At 33.2% G+C, this 20217-nt stretch overlaps 1 protein-coding gene and 1 long non-coding RNA gene across 5 annotated transcripts; both read left to right on the forward strand.

Annotated features, from left to right (window-relative positions):
- The first annotated feature begins 790 nt into the window (after positions 1–790).
- LOC128547450 (uncharacterized) lies at positions 791–3058 on the forward strand. 3 transcript variants are annotated; one of them, XR_008366564.1, is made up of 3 exons: positions 791–809; positions 1268–1377; positions 3012–3058. It is a non-coding gene; the product is annotated as an uncharacterized LOC128547450 (long non-coding RNA). The 3 variants fall into 3 exon arrangements; XR_008366562.1 differs by lacking the exon at positions 791–809 and adding an exon at positions 838–1009; XR_008366563.1 differs by lacking the exon at positions 791–809 and adding an exon at positions 838–994.
- Positions 3059–6363: 3305 nt separating this feature from the next.
- Positions 6364–20000, forward strand: LOC123533538 (uncharacterized). 2 transcript variants are annotated; one of them, XM_045315195.2, is made up of 5 exons: positions 6364–6504; positions 11147–11201; positions 13888–13950; positions 16315–16410; positions 17253–20000. In XM_045315195.2, exons 3-5 carry the CDS (start codon positions 13921–13923, stop codon positions 17535–17537), a joined length of 411 nt encoding a protein of 136 aa, XP_045171130.2. In that variant the 5' UTR covers positions 6364–6504; positions 11147–11201; positions 13888–13920; the 3' UTR covers positions 17538–20000. The 2 variants fall into 2 exon arrangements, with proteins under 2 accessions (XP_045171130.2, XP_045171129.2); XM_045315194.2 differs by lacking the exon at positions 6364–6504 and having other exon boundaries at positions 11056–11201.
- Positions 20001–20217: the final 217 nt, after the last annotated feature.

Here is a 20217-nt window from a genome sequence, read left to right on the forward strand (position 1 = left end):
CTTGTAGCCAGAGCTGGTTTTTGCCCTATTTCATAAATTTTCACCATAATTTGCAAGCAAATTACACATTAACACTTTGAAATATACCAAATGCCCCCTCTGAAAGGTATAGATGGGCATAATTTATAGAGCAAATTTGCATTTTTTTTAAAAAAAAATACCCCCAAGACAGTGAAAATGTGATTTTTTGGGTTTTTACCAATTTTTGCAGCAAAATTTCAATGAAATGCTCATTTTTTACCAAAATCTGACCAAACTAGTTTATTTATATCAATATCTGGACAATCTCATTTTTTGCCCACATTTTCTTATAGGTCACAATAGCCTAAATAGTTTCCCCTATATATTCTATATAAAACTGACCTGTTTCAAAGAGCTAACAAACATAGCTAGACCCATTTCAGAGAACAAATCCTTACCTCATTTTAAAGAGTTATGATAAAACTGATATAAAATGAAGAGAAAAGTAGGGGTCATGTATCTTCTAAGAAAGATTTCTCTGGTCACATTTACTTACTGTAAACTGACATCAAAATCACACTGCTGTGACCTGGAAGTACTACTCATACTAAAATGGAGCTTGACTTCACCAAATACAACCTGCTCTCCCATTTTTCCTACCAAAATGTCAACAATACATCCACAAAGAAATTTAAACAAAACTAGCCTCAATTTAGATCTCTGTTGCCATGCCAAGTGAAAAATTAGTGTTCAAATACCTGGCAGCCATTACGCGACTAGACCAAATCTGTCATTAGAGATAAAACCTTGAAGTGAAGGCAGTTTTGATGTTTGAAATATTTGTTGATGTGAGTTTGTGATTAACAAGTTTAAGAATGGTATGTTGCAGAAATTCTGGCAGATGCGAATGTAAGCTTGATGGCATCATTTTCATATAACTGCTTGAAATGCATATATGCCACTATCAGCATTGAGCGTCTCGTGAACTGTCAAATGTCATATAGGCCTCACACAGTTGAAAATAGTGAAAAAAGTAATCGGTTGACAGGTATTTTTGTCCAGCTCTGCAAGTAATACTTGAAACTGAGTACAGAATGCAAGTGGCCATTTGTCTCTATCCATTCCCCTAACATTTTAAGGCCAGTTGGAGATATGGCTAATTTGGGCTGAAATGTCATGTATTTTCGCGGGCTGAAATTATCTTTCGGGTGGCTTGTGGATTTAAAAATCTATGCTTTGTATGAAGTTTACTATGTATTTTATTTCTTCTTCAAGTAAGATGTAAACCGGTATCTTTTATTTTCAGGTCTGCATCTCGTAAGATATCGGAAGCCGTCTGACTTGGCCACATCGCTCGGAAGTCCGAAGTACTAGAAAAAACCGCCATCTGCTACCTTAAGACATTTGTCAATTTTTGTAAGTACTATTTCATGCTTTCTTTTGTGTTGTTCAAGCTCTCCAGTATGTGTTATTTAAAAATCCGAGCTGAATGGATTCATAACATAGACAGATGTTGTTTGTGATATGGTAGAAGTTAAGGAGAGGTAACTCTGATTTTACCGGGGAAGTAAATCTTATTTTTGTTTGTAGTGTAGGGTTTTCTTAAAATTTCTAGCGGGAAACACATTCTTTGTAGTTTATATCAAATTTAAAGGAAGAAGGACTATTTAAAGGAAATATAGGTGCAACTTTTGGCATTTTTGTAAATACATGGCTGTTTCACAAGGCTCGGAACTGGATTCTGTGGTGATATTTCTTTCGAAGATATTTCTCGAGTGGCAGGTATGATTTTAGTTCTTACAAATTTCTATTGTGGCTTTATCGGTGTCAGGACATGACGACAGAAGAAAAGTGTAGAGAGTGGATACATCTTGGGTGCATTTAAGGTCCTGGAGTGAGGGAACATTTGCAGATATTTGTTTTTAATTAAGAGAAGATACGGTTTCTCGGAGATATACTGGGAGATTGCTCGAATTCGTTAAAATAGGTAAGTTTGGCAACAACAACAACAACAACAACAAAAACAACAACAACAACAAAAGTGCATTGTAAAATATTTATCTAAAGCTATTTTATACTTACTGTATGTAAGGTAATATGAAAAAGTACTTGTAAACAGGGGCGGCTTTTCCTAAGCTTGCGGATTTGAAGTACAGTTAGACTTGGGTAAGTAAGCTGTGCTGCTTTTAATTCTGTTCCTCAAGTATGCAGGGCTGTGCACAATGCTAATACAGTACATTTATGGCCATCATGTAATAGTAGGTAAGTCTTTTTTTAATGTCAGAAAGATAGATGCAGTAAGAAATATGTGTGCAAAATGGGGCCAAATCCACAATATTGTAGACATTGTTTGGACATGTGCAATTTGCAAGAAGAATAAAGCATTGTTTAAATATTGGTAAGATTTTATTTGTCATAGATCATTTTCTTAGAATCAGGTGCCAGACAGTCCATGGAGATGCATGTCTTGGTCCTTAAGGTAGCAGTTGGTAGTTTCCAGCCACAGATTCGAATTGGCCAGGGTCAAAATCTGTCATTAGAGATAAAACCTTGAAGTGAAGGCAGTTTTGATGTTTGAAATATTTGTTGATGTGAGTTTGTGATTAACAAGTTTAAGAATGGTATGTTGCAGAAATTCTGGCAGATGCGAATGTAAGCTTGATGGCATCATTTTCATATAACTGCTTGAAATGCATATATGCCACTATCAGCATTGAGCGTCTCGTGAACTGTCAAATGTCATATAGGCCTCACACAGTTGAAAATAGTGAAAAAAGTAATCGGTTGACAGGTATTTTTGTCCAGCTCTGCAAGTAATACTTGAAACTGAGTACAGAATGCAAGTGGCCATTTGTCTCTATCCATTCCCCTAACATTTTAAGGCCAGTTGGAGATATGGCTAATTTGGGCTGAAATGTCATGTATTTTCGCGGGCTGAAATTATCTTTCGGGTGGCTTGTGGATTTAAAAATCTATGCTTTGTATGAAGTTTACTATGTATTTTATTTCTTCTTCAAGTAAGATGTAAACCGGTATCTTTTTATTTTCAGGTCTGCATCTCGTAAGATATCGGAAGCCGTCTGACTTGGCCACATCGCTCGGAAGTCCGAAGTACTAGAAAAAACCGCCATCTGCTACCATGGCTCCCACGCTGGTTCCTTTAGTTTAGTTAGGCCTTGACACATTCAAAAAAATTCTTAAAACACTGTATTTCAGAGATTTCGCGGCATTGTTTTAAATTTTTTGATAACTGTTTATCATGCGAAAACAGCAGGTGATAGTTCTTAAATTTTTGTAAAAGGTTTTACATTTCAACATTTATATTTCCAAGGTTTGTTTAATAAACGCACTTGTTGGTAAGGCTGTATGGGTAGGGTAGTGTATAGTATTTCGTTCTTAAATAGTATATGATGGCACCGTTAACCGGGGTTTGAACCTCTATATGCAGCTCGTCTGGGCGTACCAGATGCTTTAAGCACTGGTATTCGCAATAGGGGTAAAATGACCTCAAGGGGAGGGGTGCGGTCATGATTGTTTCTTAAAATAAGGCTGTTATTTTTATTATTGTCATTATTAATATTGCTATAATAACTACTTTTATTATTATGTACAACGCCATTGAATATATTATTGTATAAAAATAGGCGTTTAATCAAATTATTCAGTTTCAGTTGATTAATAACATGTAGCTCTGTCACGAAATAATAGGCTTTCACTTATTAAGTGTTGTTACACTCTTATGATATAAAGTGTGGTACTGATCTCAGTTGAACGTGATCAGACCATTGGCGGTGGTCGCTAGGGAGCTTGTCTTATAGTAGCGTATACAACAAGGATGTTGGTTCGAACCGTACATTTTTACCATACCAGACCGTACCAGAGCTCTTCGCATACTTCGATATTTTAAAATATAGTGGTTTTTACAAGAGCACCGGTTACGATTAAAAATGTAAACAACAGACTCTGTCTTTGAATCATTGGAATTAATGAATGACAATCTTAGTCAAAATACTGATCGACAGTGAATGCTAATGACTTCGTGTGTTGCAGAAAGGTATTTAGTTTGTAACTGTAATTTCCTATCAATTGAAATCTCCTCGAAATTTGTAAAATGATTGCTTAAATTTGGACAAAGCTTGCTGTCTTTGCCGTTCGCCAGCTGCTAAAAGGGCAAATATAAAAGATTCAGTGTAAGATATATTTCACCGGTACTACCAGTTAGTAAGTTCATATTCTAAGAAACGCGTCAGAGAAATTTGGACAGTTTTGACCTATTAAAATGTTGGCAAAATTAGCTTATATTTTTCTTTACATGAAAATTGCCGTTAGGTATCAAAGCGAATAAGCCGATAATCCGGCGAACACTCACTGGCACCAGAACAGAAAGAAAATGCCTCTGTACATTTTATACCCTACCCCTAGGTATTCTATCAAAACCATGGTCATGAACGGGAAAATATACTTACCCATTTCAATTGCGCATTTCATACCTAAAACGCGCAGTTCGGTAAATGATATGTGTAATATTGATATTGAACCAGAGGTAATTTATCTTTCATTGTGTACCGGTCACATTTTTTCAATATTTCTTATTTGAGAGAAACAATTAACGTGTAGTTTATAGTTTTTCAACGTTATACGTATACACAAAAAAACTTCGTTGAATTTCCCTAGTGAAGTTCAGGTCTAGATTACAAAACCATTCTGATTGGGTGATGTGAAAATGTATATCAGTCGTTGTTTAACTACACGTGTACGCTAATATGTGTATATGCAGCATAAATATATGAATATTTTGCATTCTGTTTTTGTTTGTTTACATTTCGACCAACTTGTGCACACTGCTGTGACCTCTAGACCGGATGTTTATTAAGGAAGTTCACGCAAGTTGTTTCTATAACGTGTACGAAAGCAAAAAATATGTGAAGTATCTCTGCAATATCAAATTTTGAGACAAAGTGACTGGTACACGATGAAAGATAAATTACATCTTGTTCAATATGCTGGGTACCCATTCACCGAACTGCGCGCTTTGGTAAGAAAGTACGATTAAAAGGGGTTAGTCCCTTTTTCCCCGTCATGACCAGGTTTTTTAGATATCTAGGGTAGGGTATAACAGACAAGGCTTTTCTCTCTGTTCTGTGCATGGGTACACCGAACGTTATTGCAGTAATAGGGGGGAAAATGTGCAGCCCGAAACAGAACGAACCTGCAACCTTTCTTGAAAGCAGATGCTCTACCAAGAGCTAATGGGAAAATTTTATAGCCCAATTTTTTTGAGAAATATAGACTTTTCCCTCATTTAAAAATTTTTTAAAATTTCATCCTATGATTAAAAAAAAAAAATAGTACTATTTCTACAATTTGTTCCTTAAATTTTTTACTAATTTCTACGTTCAGTTAAAATACTTTTTAAATGTTCGAATGTCTTTTTTTTAATGACTCGTTCTTTTATTGCGCCGTCAGTTCTTTTATCTGAATCCAATTTATTTATGATAAAAGTTGTTTTAAAAGTTTTTGCTATCATGTATCAAAAACCCTCCGTGGGGCCGAATTTTAAAAACCCCTTCGATCAAAAGGGACTTTTTCGAAAATGTTACAAAATATATTATAAATTAAATTTAAAATCTGGAAAATCAACTGGGTACTTTTTTTTTCTATGAAATTTTTGAATCACGTTATCAGTTTTTAACTTATTTTCAAAGGTAGAAAATTGTAATATGTTACACAAAAATTTTTAAATACGTGAGGATCTAGTAACTTATTTTTTTTCCGGAATTTTGGGATAAGCATGGGGTTTTTTTTAACGTGAAACAAACAGTAGGTTTAAACCTAACTGGGGTTTTTTAAAATTTGAAACTTTTTTAGCATAATTTTTTTTAAGACGTTCTTTTTTAAATCAACCAGAACAATTTTAGCAGTCGCTGCCTCTTCTTGTTCTTAAGCCCTTTTAAACACTTTTTTGTTTTTTGGAAACCCACCTAAAAGTCAGTTGTCTTCTTCGTCTTGTCTGCTGTCTGTCATTACTGCCACTACCCATTTGGGTGATCTGGACAGAGTGATGCCATGATAGTAAGGGGAAAAATCAAAATGCTAAGAGAAAATTCCCCGAAGGACATAAATAAAAGCAAAAACAGTCTTGTATTTAAAAGGGCGAAATGAACTTGCAACGAGTTACAGAACTACACTAGAAAAGGGTTGCGAAAAACATAACCACGGTGTTTTGATTATGAATTTTTAGTATAAATATTCTTCTGATAATTGGCACTTTTTGAATTTTCTTTCACAAGATCTCCTATTATAAAAATTTCCCCATAGATTTGATATTTCACCCCACTAGTCACCTTTCTTTTTGTTCGTTTGGGGACGAAAAATGGGGGATTTTAACATTGGATTTATTTTCTTGCATACCGTACTGGCGTCTCCTGTGATTTAACCCATGCCGTCAAAACCCATCAGGCACCCCCATGCCAGATGACTTTCGTGCAGTTAATGACAACTAGCAATCCATGCATTGATATATTGTTTACATGAAAAAATCAGGTACCTTGATAGTTTCTCTCCGTTCCTTATAGTATATTCATAGTATATTTCTCGATTCAACATATGTTATTTTATGGTAAGAACATACCGTTACGCTACAAATGATAAAACTAAAGTGGAACTTTGTTATTGTACGTCACTGAAACGTCATTACGTCACTTCTGTTTACGGACGTCAATTTCCCGCGCTTTGTATACATACACTACTATAAGAAAAAGTCCTAAAAATAAAGCTTTATTTATTCTTTTATTTGTAAAATACGGTCTGCAAGTAAAATTATCTATCAGAATGAAAATGTATACGATATGCAAGAAAAAATATTTTTGCATACCAGACGGGAATTTCCGGTATTTTTACCGGTACTGGAAAAATCCATCTTACACCCCGGGGTGTAAGATGACCCTCGTGCTGTAAATGACGTATTACGAACTACATATATGTAGAAGATTTATATAGTAATTTATATTTAATTTAAAAAACGGAATAAAAATTCAGTACCTTGACAGTCCCTTTTGGTTTCTGATAGCATATTTCTCGATTCAAATCACGTTATTTTATCAAAAATTCATAACGTTACGCTGCAACTGATAAAACAAAACCGGAACTAAACATTGTTATTTGTTTTGAAACGTCATGACGTCTTTCCTGTTTACGGACGTTTGTTTAAATACACTGTTACAAGAAATAGTTCTAAAAAGAAAGCCGTTCGATTGATTTTATCTTTATTATTATTTCTTGAAATCGGTATGCAAGAAAAAGATTGTCACTGGTTATAGGTGCAGATGGAAATATCCAGCTCTCGGGTAACTGTTTAGGCGGTAACTCGGCAGGGAGCCTCGTTACCACCTAAACAGTTACCCTCGAGGCCGGATATTCCCATCTGCACCTACAACCAGTGAAAGAATCTTATATCACTCATGTGTTTACGATTCGGATAGAAATATACATGACAGATATTATTAGTAAATGTATATTTACCTATTTGAAAATTATCATGCAAGCTAAAGTTTGCTTTCAACTTTATAAAACATTCATCATCGTGATAATCTATATATAATAATTGAGTCATATGTATTTAGGGTCATTATATGTGTATTTTTCACCATAAAGTTTTGTATTTTTATGCCTCACGAATTATAAGAAATATACTATAAACTTTACTGAACTAAACAGCTAACCCGTCATTTTCTATTTTACAAATAGTTTTAACGATACTAAAAGTAAATTTCTTAAATTAAGGCGACAAAAAGATCAATCTGTCAATATTTACATATCAAAATTTCAATAATATTAAATTACGCAGAAATACAATTTTAGAGGTCATGCCACATTTATGACCCTATCTTCTTGAAACTTGGTCAGAATGATTCTCAGGTGAAGTTTGAAACTAGGTTGAGGAACAATATTGGTAAAAATATAAATTATTTTCCAAGGCACAGAATCAGCTCAGAGACCAATCTAAGCAGAACTGGAACTTTGATATTTATAATATCATGTAAAATTCAGAACCTTACCTTGATTTGGTACAAAATGACTACCTCAGAAAGTTTCTTACATGCTTTCGTCTTTCAGCACATAGCCTTGCTATCGAAACAGGCAGAAAGGTTATTACTAATAGAGCTCTTAGAACTGATAGAAAGTGTAATCACAATGTTAAATACAGAAATTCATCACATTGATTACATCAGACAATAGAAAGACTACCATAAATATGTATAGATATATCAACGAGTTATATAAATTACGGGCAGAGAGACTATTGCCATGAATATGTTTTATAATACATGTACATAGAAATGTATAATTTACACATTTGCAAATAGTTATTTATTAGTATTATGTGTGTTTATTAGACAAACACATGTTATGTCGATACTACAAAAACAATTTGTTGTTGTTGTTGCTGTTAAAAAGGCATAAAAAGCTGTTTAAAAATTGAACTTGAATTAGCAACCAAGACCTGTTATTATGATAGTAGTGCAGGACTTTATTTTTTTATGGTCAACATGTGCGAAAAATTTAGAGTTTAGGTTTCTGAAAACATTCGGCGTTGGGTTTTTCTTTACAGAAAATGGTCCTTTTGTAAGTTTTATTTGGGTATGGAACACATGGTTGCACTAAAAGTATGAAAAGATCAATACTTCCATTTTAACATTTTGCATAATGTTTTATAGAGAAAGGAATACAATCTATACGAAGACTGATGTTGTGATAGTTAACAAAACAAATTTGAAAACTATCCACACTGCGTGTTGTACTTACATTTTCTCTCTTTCAATTTTGTTTAATTTGTCATATATTGCATATTCTAAACGTTTCTTTAATGATTAAAGAAGTGATTTAATTGCAAGATATTGCGTGGCCTGGAATAACATATACAGATAAGAGAGTTAACTATAATGAAATGTTTGATTTCTAATTGTAAGTTTAGATAAGCAGTTAAACAAGATAGCTCCCAACATTTGTTCATTTTTTCAACCAGCTGTCTGATTTGTGTCTACATACTACTAAATTCACACTTAAGATAGATAACTCATAACCATTAATGGCTGACTGTCTATAGAGTCATGCTATAAATAATTGGAGAAATTGTAAAATATTTGCTTCCTTGAAATCTATTCTAACGTTTATTTTTAATAAAAATCTGTATTACTTTTTCTTTGCGTACTAAATTCAGATTTGCTTCTCGACCGGGCATACTGTAAACTAAAAACTAATCAACACGCTCTCTATCACAATCGTAACACTAATTCAAACTATTTCAAGACCGTCCCGCGGCATCATATACAGACAGTAGAACTAAATGTTGTACATGCATTACATAGTAAAGACGTTCGAGATATCAAACTGATTTTAGTTCATTAATTTGGCAGTGTTAAACAGTTGCTAAAATGTGCCATAAGAAAATCTTATGACTTTAAGCACAAATAGAGAAATACAGCGAATGAATTTACATAAAGAAGAGACATCTGCATTTAAAAATTCCTGGTCAGAGAGACATAATTCAGCAAAATTCTCTGTTGAACTGTTCTGTTATATCAATCCAAATGTCATACGTAAAATATCTTTCGTCTCGTGTCGCATGAATATCTTTTAATCCAGCCGGTCGTCATTAAATGACATACATTGTACTTTGTAACCAACCTGACGTTTAAACAATAGAGCCTATGTATGTACATCCTTGTCTACTGAATTCATGAAAACCGCAATTACATGATTAACTGTTAATTTTTTCCTTGTTTCGTCTTCATCGAACGGTAAAGGAGATAATGTTTAACTACAATTGGCATATTTTCAGTTATATTTGACAGTATACTTATCAGTTAGTTCCTTTATTCATGGTATTTAATATATCAACAGATTATTTAAAGGTGCGTTTCAATAATAGTATACATATAAGGAAGTTATATTTTACTTAATTTTATAAGAAGAACAAAAGAAAATCTTGTATAAAATCACGAACTAAGTACATAATGATGATATATAATCCAAAATGATGGGATATATATAAGGTTAGCTCAGTTATGAAAGTGCAGGTATATTTGACCTTTTGACCCTTTATATTTATTGAACCTATAGGCAACATGACGGAATCTGTGCCCTGTCCACCAACATGTGATGATAAATACAATTGCATTACGATTTAAATGTCATGCCCTAAATAAGAACCAGCTATATTTAAAAAATTTCTGATCACTTCTGAAGATAGATCAGCATATTATGTGCAATGTACTTGCCAATCTTGGTATGAGATATTTTACCCATTTGGCTCTCCTGGCCATAGCTTTAATGATAGGATGACGGATTGTGTACATTGCATCTGACATATGTGCAAGTTAAAATAAAGTTAGAAGACGGGTTACAAAAACAATATATCACCCGGATTAAACTATATTCTTAACGAGTGCAATACTTTAAGGCATTTGTGATGTGTTCTGACATTTATCTTGAAGATACGACAACGGATTGTGTGCATCACCTATAATGATATAATTATACCATGGTTAGATATAATTGAATCAAGGTTGTAATGACCCAGTATTGACCTTTGGCCCCTGCTAAAATTGACCATGGAATAGAATGACGAAATCTATGTAATTCCGCAATAATGTGATAAGTACTATGTCACGTTTAAATGAAATCAGTAAGAGAATACAAAGTTAAGACCCGAGAAAAGAGGATATGCGGACATGGGAAGGCAGACGGACATATAGGTGGACGGACGGAAGAATAGAGATAATAGAGGAAATAATCAAAATATATATTAAATTATGTCAAAATGATATATCCTCTACATATGTGCTTTTCATCACTAATTGATTTTGGATATATACCAGACAACTCCGTTGAAACATTTTCTAAAGTTTCCAAATTGTGGTCATTTATATGTAGATATCAATGCATAACAGGTTTACAATTTTGCAAATAACATGTTCTACAGAGCCTATAGCCGAGACACTCGGGTAGTTTCCGATTTAACTTTACTTCCTTGTTAACCTGTACCAGTGGAGCAAAATACATATTGTAATACAAAGTCTTACAAAGAACTGACAGAAATAACTGACTAAAAGACACGTGTATACTTAAAACAGCTCATGTCATAGTTTCCTGATTGTATATATATATATAACGTATATTTCAGTTCATAAAGTCGAAACAACAGTCATTTATGTAGGAAGATTTATGTATCAACAGAGGTAAGTTTTAAAGCAATATTTTTTGTATGTAGTTTCTGCCGTTGGAATGGAATCAATCATATTGAAATGATGTTTAATTTAAAATTAGCTCACTGCAATATATCTGAAATCATTATTTTATTTTCAAGTTATTATTGAATGCCTTGATGAACTGAAAATTTAATGAATGATGATTATATATGTATAGTTAAAGAAGTGATGATGTTTTCAAATTCCAAATAAGGTTTAGATAATTATATCTTGAACATTACATAAAAGATTGTTTTTGTTTTTTGGGTTTAACGCTGTTTTTCAACAGTATTTCAGTCATGTAACGGCGGGCAGTTAATCTAACCAGTGTTCCTGGATTCTGTACCAGTACAAACCTGTTCTCCTCAAGTAACTGCCAACTTCCCCACATGAATCAGAGGTGGAGGACTAATGATTTCAGACACAATGTCGTTTATCAAATAGTCACGGAGAACATACGCCCCGCCCGAGGATCGAACTCACGACCCCGCGATCCGTAGACCAACGCTCTACCTACGCTCTACCTACTGAGCTAAGCGGGTATATTAAAACTATACATATTTATGTACGGCGTCAGTGGCATTCGATTATATCAGTGCAAAACGTAAGCACAATATAAGAGATTAGGCTGCAAAAACAGTATTGGTTTAAACAATATTTTATTAATCACAATTCATTTACAACATGTACATATATCAAAAAGGCATACAGGATTGAGTAGGAAGCTGAAAGCTTATTTGAAACTCTCTATAAATATTTACGTTTATCATGTTAAATCACGGCAACTTATAAAGTGTTGATAATATAAATAAAAACAGTATTAATATATATGCCATCTCTGTACGTGGTATGAACATTATTAGTGATTACAGTAGGTAGTATACTAGTTTATTTGTTTATCTGTTAAAATATGTGTTCTCAGATATAAGAATGTGAACGAAATAAAAAAATCTACATGTCATTTTAAATATGTCTCTCACACATTTGTAATAGCATACTTTTCTCATATTTTGTGTATATAACCGCCATCGATTGTAATATGGCGACATATATTTTAAAATGTTTGAGCCCCAAAAACAACCTTGAATTTTGAAAAATATTAAAGGTGTTTGAGTATTTACTTATGAAATTGGCTTTTCCAACAAAATATCATGTATTTGCAAACATTGGTGTACCAGTTAGTTAAAATAGAACGAAACTTTCATGAAAAACAATTTGCTCAGGTAAGATTTTGTAATAAAATTGAAAGGGCATCATATTACGCGTTTTAGACATCGTGCAATAACCGTGCTATCTATAAAGAAATGATCGTAATCATTTATGTTTTCAAGCAATATACTTTAGAAAATACAATAGTAACACCGAGTATGAGCAATATACATGTCGTATAATCTACAGAGATTACCATTATACCATTTGTTGTTTATATTTTTGTTGTTGTAGAGGACATTATTAGACTCCAGTAAAATTCTATATGACCATAACCTTTCAGTTTTTACTTGATTTTGAATCAACAACTTTATTTCACGAGTATGATACATTCACCATAACCCAGTACGACATATGGTCACGCAAAAAATCAGTCAATAATATCTATCGTAGATTGATACTTAAAAATCAGGAATTTAAGTTACTTATTATAACGCTGGAACAGTATACTGTTTTTGGGTTGTTTTTTTTTTTTAAAAAAAACAACATTTTTTTTATCTTCTAGACAATATCAAAAATTTAAACTATCTACAAGTAATTAAAATAAAGATTATTGTGAATCGCTGTTATAGCCTTAAAGCGCTTTATACAGAGAAGCGTTTGACTGAACCCTCTGCAGCCTTCTTAGCCGACAATATTTTAACTTTACATGGAACACTACTCCTTTATCACTGAAAAAGTAATGATTACGGTAAAAGCAAAATAAATCTTCTGTCCTAATTAAATAGCAGTTTTTAGTTTAGATATAACAAAGCCATCCTTAAGAAAATCCAAATCATCCAATGATAAAATTATTGTCCCTTACAATTAATTTCTTGGTATTTTTAGTTTTAATATAATCTATCAATAGTAATCTTTATCATTCTGCATGAATAGAAAGATAATTATATGACCTCGTTTAACAAGTAATTTGATATATTAACATCCTGATAAACCGTTGGAATATATTGCATTAGTTGGCAATACTAAAAGTTCATTGTATGGTTAATCGCACACAAGATCTTGCAGATAAATGTTAATTGTATCTGTATGCCAGATCTTTGATGTTTTCCTTTATATATTTTAACAAAGCATTTTTAAATAGCCTTGCACAAGTTAATATTAATAGACAATTGAGAATTCCAATAATAAAGATATTAATTGAGTTTCACCTAATCGTTTTATGCATTGTTGAGTTGATATAAAGTTCGTCTCTTTGGAATATAACCTTCTTTTGCTATCAGCATCCGGTACCTTTTCTGCCACAATGGGACAAAATAAGTCTCATTCAAACGATCATGCAGTTAAATAATTTCTTTTAGTTTAATATATACATTGAATTATTCAAACACATACATTCAAACTCTTAACAGGAAGAGGAACAAGTAAAAACTTTATTAATTTAGCTGTCAATTTTCCGAAAATCCCGCCCCGCCACACACACAATGGCCCTATGTTAAAAACTTACCATTACCATTATTATTTGCAGAAGAGTTTAAACAAAGAGGATCCGCAGTTAGAGATGGCAAGTTATTGGGCAGAAGACGACGAGGTTTGTTTCATCAACACAATATTTAACTTTTCACTTTTAATCGATATAATTATGTTTGAAACGATTGCAGTTAATAGCTATTGTTGGCATAAGACCACAGTTACTTTTACTATAATGTTCTATATAGACACTGGCCACTATTGCAATTTTGCATGCATTCCAACCACCACCCCCCAAAATACCTGAACTCAACAGAACTATACAAGAGAAAAAGTTCCAGCCACAATAACCATTTAGTTGATGGCTCTTTTTTCCACCATTTTGAACCAAATCACATGCGTATGAAGAATACTCTCTAGATGACCGCAAACAGGCAAAAAACTCATATTATGCATATTCTGACATTCTCATTCTGTCAAACTGTACATGTACCTACTATTTCATATCTCCTCTATTCAATTTTGTCATTTATTGCAGGTCTTTCACTTAAAAGTTCACCAATATTCACCATCAAACAGAGGAACTATTTTCCGCGTAACCACTTTCTTATTGTATAACTATGATCTTGTGCTTGTTAGTGGCGTATAGGGTGGCATTTTACTATCATTCACTATTTTGTGATATCCTAATTCATGAATGCATTTAAAGATATCTCAAAGTGATTTACAGATATCTATTATTTGATTACTGGATATCCGTAAATAAGTTTAATTCATCATATCTTTAATTTCATTTAATGATATGTTTATTATATTCTATCATCTCCATAAATGAGTGCTTATGTTAGAGCCTTTCTTGGCGGGGATTTTATTTACATTGTGTTGTCTAACTTGTTAAAAAAAGGGTAAATGCGAGGTTGGCATGCCCTAAACGCGTTTAAACCCCCAGTTTCCTTTATATAGGTTACTGACCGCTCCAAGGCGATGCCCCTATTTTCAACTGGTTTTCTGTCTGTCTTGTATTTTGTGTTGTGTTTGTTGTCTTGTTTGTTGTTAGCGTTTATTCCTCCTTCTTCTCACTCACCCTATCGCCACCATCCTTTCCCCTTGCAATTGCGCTCCCTTGTTTTTGCATCCCCTCCCCCTTTACTATCAGTTAGTTTTCGTGCCCCGCTTTATTTTAATTCTTACATTTAAACAAAGGGAACATCTTTTAGACATAACTATTCAGTATCAAAGAACAAAAGTAACATAGAATAAGATAATATTAGGTTATTTAACATTGTTCTGTACAATACGGAGATATATTTGGACAAGTACCTAGGTGGGAAAACCATACTGGACGAGCCGCGAGTCCAAATATATTTCGTATTGTACAGTACAATGTTAAATAACCTTTTTATTCTATATCTATTTTATTTTAGTTAAAATTAAAAATGATTCACAGAATCTTGTTTTTCTGCCTTTTTCTGATTTCAAGACGCATAATTAAACTCTGTACATTGAGCGCCTACTTCACTCGACTTAGATTCGGAATATTTTCACGCGTTTCAGGCTTTATCGTATGTTAAACATGGGACTGTTGAACCGTCCAAATACGGAAAAAATACAGTTCTTTTGTACGCACGTGCGTCCAATACATTACTTTATTATATACCTATATAAATTCTGTAAAAAATCGGCTTTTATATCAGTTAAATATGAACAGACAGACAAAAATTCCGTATTGTACCTTTTAAATTCCGTATTGTACCTTCCATATTGTATGCTGCCGGACTATTTACATAAATATGCATGACCCGACACATTTCTATTAATAGCGCACATAAAACTTCACTAAGTTCCATTTAATATCGATAAATATTGAAGATTTCGTTCAAGAACAAAACAAGAATCAAAATGGTAAAGGTATATAATAAAAGGATCATTATAACAGTAGCTATATCTGGGACTTTGTATTCGGCTCTCGTGGATTTTGCAAGGTCGGATCACACTCGAAGTTTGCGCGCCTCGTGAGATCCGATCTGGCAAAATCCACTCGAGCCGAATACTGCATCCCAGATCAATCTACTGTTATAATAACCCTATTATATTGTACAGTCACGTGTTGCAAATAAACGTTCACGATTGGATAAATAATACAGATATAGAATAATGTGTATTTTCTGTCTGGACAATATATACCATATAGCTTGTATAGCTTAAAAAAAATCAAGTATCATAAGTGAATAAATTCAAAGTGCTGGCCATCTTAGAATATAATGGCCATAATGCATTTTGTCTCGATATGGTTGTCTTGGTTTTAGGGTTCGTTCTAATTAACATCCTAGTACACATTTTTGTTATGCTTAGCTTTACATGGTGTCGTATGGTTACGTTCTATGCTTGTAAAGATCAAAGAGTTTTCTAATAGATCGTTCAGTATCTAAATTATCATTATGCATATAGGCTGTGTTATGTCATATATCAAATGTATTAATTTCAGGATTCGGGATATGTTAGGGTTGCAGGATCTCAGCTACAAGTGAATAAGTCTAATGACGGGACCGGTGTGTACAGTACGGAAATGAGTAACTTGCACGTGCGTCCAATACAATAGGGTTATTACAACAGTAGATTGATCTGGGATGCAGTATTCGGCTCGAGTGGATTTTGCCTGATCGGATCTCACGAGGCGCGCAAGCGCCGAGTGTGATCCGACCTTGCAAAATCCACGAGAGCGGAATACAAAGTCCCAGATATAGCTACTGTTATAATGATCCTTTTATTATATACCTTTACCATTTTGATTCTTGTTTTGTTCTTGAACGAAATCTTCAATGTTTATCGATATTAACTGGAACTTAGTGAAGTTTTTATGTGCGCTATTTATAGAAATGTGTCGGGTCATGCATATTTATGAAAATAGTCCGGCAGCATACAATACGGAAGGTACAATACGGAATTTTTGTCTGTCTGTTCATATTTAATTATGAAATACAAGCCGATTTTTTACAGAATTTATATAGGTATATAATAAAGTAATATATTTTACAGTCACGTGTTGCAAATAAACGTTCACAATTGGATAAATAATACAGACATAGAATAATGTGTATTTTTTGTCTGGACAATATATACCATATGGCTTGTATAGTTTAGAAAAAAATATCAAGTGTCATTAGTGAATAGATTCACAGTGCTGGCCATCTTGGAATATAATGGCCATAATGGATTTTGTCTCGATATGGTTGTCCTGGTTTTAAGGGTCGTTCTAATTAACATCCTAGTACACATTTATGTTATGCTTAGCTTTACATGGTGTCGTTTGGTTACATTCTATGCTTGTAAAGATCAAAGAATTTTCTAATAGATCGTTCAATATCTAAATTATCATTATGCATATAGCTGTGTTATGTAATATATCAAATGTATTAATTTCAGGATTCGGGATATGTTAGGGTTGCAGGATCTCAACTACAAGTGAATAAGTCTAATGACGGGGCCGGTGTGTACAGTACGGAAATGAGTAACTTGAACGCTGTGAAACGACTTAACAAGAACTTATCCCACCAAATACAAACTTTGAAAGATGAAATAAAAGGCTTTAAAGCTGAAAAGAATGCATTAACTGAAACCCATAAAAAAATATTGACAGACAGAAACGAGAAACTAACAAGGTTTTGGCTAAGAAAAATGAAATTCAGAAAAGAGAAGAGCTTCACATAGAGGAAATAAAGAAACTGAAAGCAGAGGTACAATTTCTTGAAAAAACGGAAACTGAACTTAGAGATAAGATAAAAATGCTAGAGGCTACAGGATACAAACACGAATATGAAAAGGAGAGGCGTGACATGTCAGCTTCGAAGACAGAAATAAAAAAGCTGAAAGAACAAATTGCAGTTCTCGAAAAGGCCTTAGAGGAAAGGGATAAACATTTAGTAAAGACAAAGGAAGAGAACAGCCTTATGGCAGCTGGTTTCGACCGCACGATTGGGGAAATGAGAAAAGAGCATGAAAAACTGGAGGCGAATATGACTTCAATGAAACGTGATCTTCTACATAAGATGGAAGACAATAACCAAGGTACCAAGGAGATGTTGCGTAACCTTCAGGAGCTAATTTTGGCAGAGAAAGAGAAACAGCCAAGCCTCGAACCAAGCCCAAGGATAGAGCCGCAAATCAATGTACTTCCACCAATTAATATCACAAAATCTAGTTCTCATGCTGGTTTGAAATCAACTTACTGGAAACCTTGATATTATTCATGGCAAACTTCAATACTGTTATATAACAGCCGACGTTATACACTTTAGTCAGATATTTGAAAACCATGCCTGATCTCTTGAGTGAGTTAGGTTAATTTTTGTTAATGCTGTCATAAACCCATTCATCTATCATTTATATATCAAAGAATTATGAAAGGTGATGTTCACTTTTGACCCAAAATGGCCTAAAAACTGAAAGTCTCTAAATGGAGTGATTTCTAAGTTTTGTTTTGCTTTATCAAACTGCACGCAATATTTTACAATTTGTTTATTATCGAAGAAAAATTCTGACGTAAATGAAAATACTTTCTAACATGATATGTATAGAAACGTTCAGAATTTAACCGATTTTTATACAAATCTGGAATTTTCAATATGGACAAAGCTGTCGACCATAATAAAAATTAATTCTTTGAAAGAAGCTTCACCTATAGTCAAAACATTTCTGTGGTCCTTGACTGTGCTTACTACTGAAACATTCCCAGTAAGCGCAGATTTTTTCTCTTGATTTTGTGAGAAGTATTAATTTTTTACTGTATCCAAGTAACCTATTGATGAATCTTCATGACATCTTACACAAATGTGAATGTGGGGCGGTGTCAGGATCACTTAAATAGAGTTTTTGCCCTTTATTTTACAACACATAAATTCCTACATAACATTGTAATTCAGTGATAGCCCTTCATGTAATATAACATAACATAGATCCTGATAGGGTAGTGGCACATATACATCTTTCATTAGGATCTCTTCAAATATTGAAGAATTATTGTCCTTGATTTATTTTAAAATTCAAAAATTTCCACGAAACAAAGTAACTCATCAATAGATCTTCATGAAACTTAATACAAATATATGTAATAACTGGACAAAGTTTTTCATTTGATTTGAACCAACAATCTTTGAACAGTCCAGTAATAAATGACTTGTGTATATCTACAAATTAAATATCTTTCAGAATCATTGTGCCCTCATTCACAAAGTCAACCTATTTGGCGGGGTGTACATGTATTTGAATTTGCTTGTTCCCTTTTGTAACAGAAAATGATCAGTTTTAAGATACACTCAGTTCCAAAAGAAAGTGTGCACTTAGTTTTCTGTTATTTTTTCTCGGTTATTTTCATGAAAACTTATAATGTTTGGTACGAAAATTTAAATCAGTTCGTAAACAAATTGGTGTGCATTTTAGATTTTGAGTTATACCCGAGAGTTAGTGTATGAAAAATGAAACAATAACGTCGGGGATTTTTTTGAAATATTTAAACTTAAAAGTGCACTTTCTTTTGGAACTGAGTATATTGAAAAGATCCTTTTAACATGTTCTATGGAAGATTATTTATGCAAAAATTCTATTATTGTATTTGATCAAACGCTTTATGATTAATGACAACTATTATTGCATTTGGTCAAATGCTTTATTGTTGACGACAAACATTAATGCATTTGGTCAAATGCTTAATGATTCATGACAAACATTCAATTGCATTTTGTCAAATGCTTTATGATTGTAGACAAATGTATGTTATGTAACGCAATTTTGATGAATATAAACACTATATGCTTGGTGTTTGATAACATACTTCCTGCATAGCTCTATATCAAATGTTCGCATGCATATACTTCTATTAGTCTGATGCACAGAATAAATCAACTGTTTGCATGTATGACCATACTTTGATTTTGTAAAGTAGCTCTTCCATAATGCGTTTGCATTAATTACAGTTTTAAATAGGAAAAAAAGAAATTTCGACACTTGGCACGGCGACAATGCACTATCCACCATACACTAAGTTCCTTGACTTCAACGAAGCCGGGAACCGGCAAATTTTGATAAATTTTAACGCTAGGGGCGCCACTTGTCCTAAAATTATAAGGACTGATCCCCAGGCTTGTTCAATTGCTATAAAGGAACAACAACGAACAAGTTCTTTAAATTGCCAGTATGTTTTAAAAAAAAATTGTTTCTTCACTAACTTGCTTACAATCTATCCAAACAACATATAGAGTACCTTCCATGTGAAAAAAAAAAAAAAAACTTACAGAAAATGTCATAATCGTAAAGGAAAAAAATGTGAAAATGAAAGTAAGATAGATCTCCGGTTCTAAATTTAGCGCGTTCAAACGTGGTTATTAATAAAACC

Source organism: Mercenaria mercenaria, chromosome 12, assembly GCF_021730395.1.
Source record: "Mercenaria mercenaria strain notata chromosome 12, MADL_Memer_1, whole genome shotgun sequence".
NCBI lineage: Eukaryota > Metazoa > Mollusca > Bivalvia > Venerida > Veneridae > Mercenaria > Mercenaria mercenaria.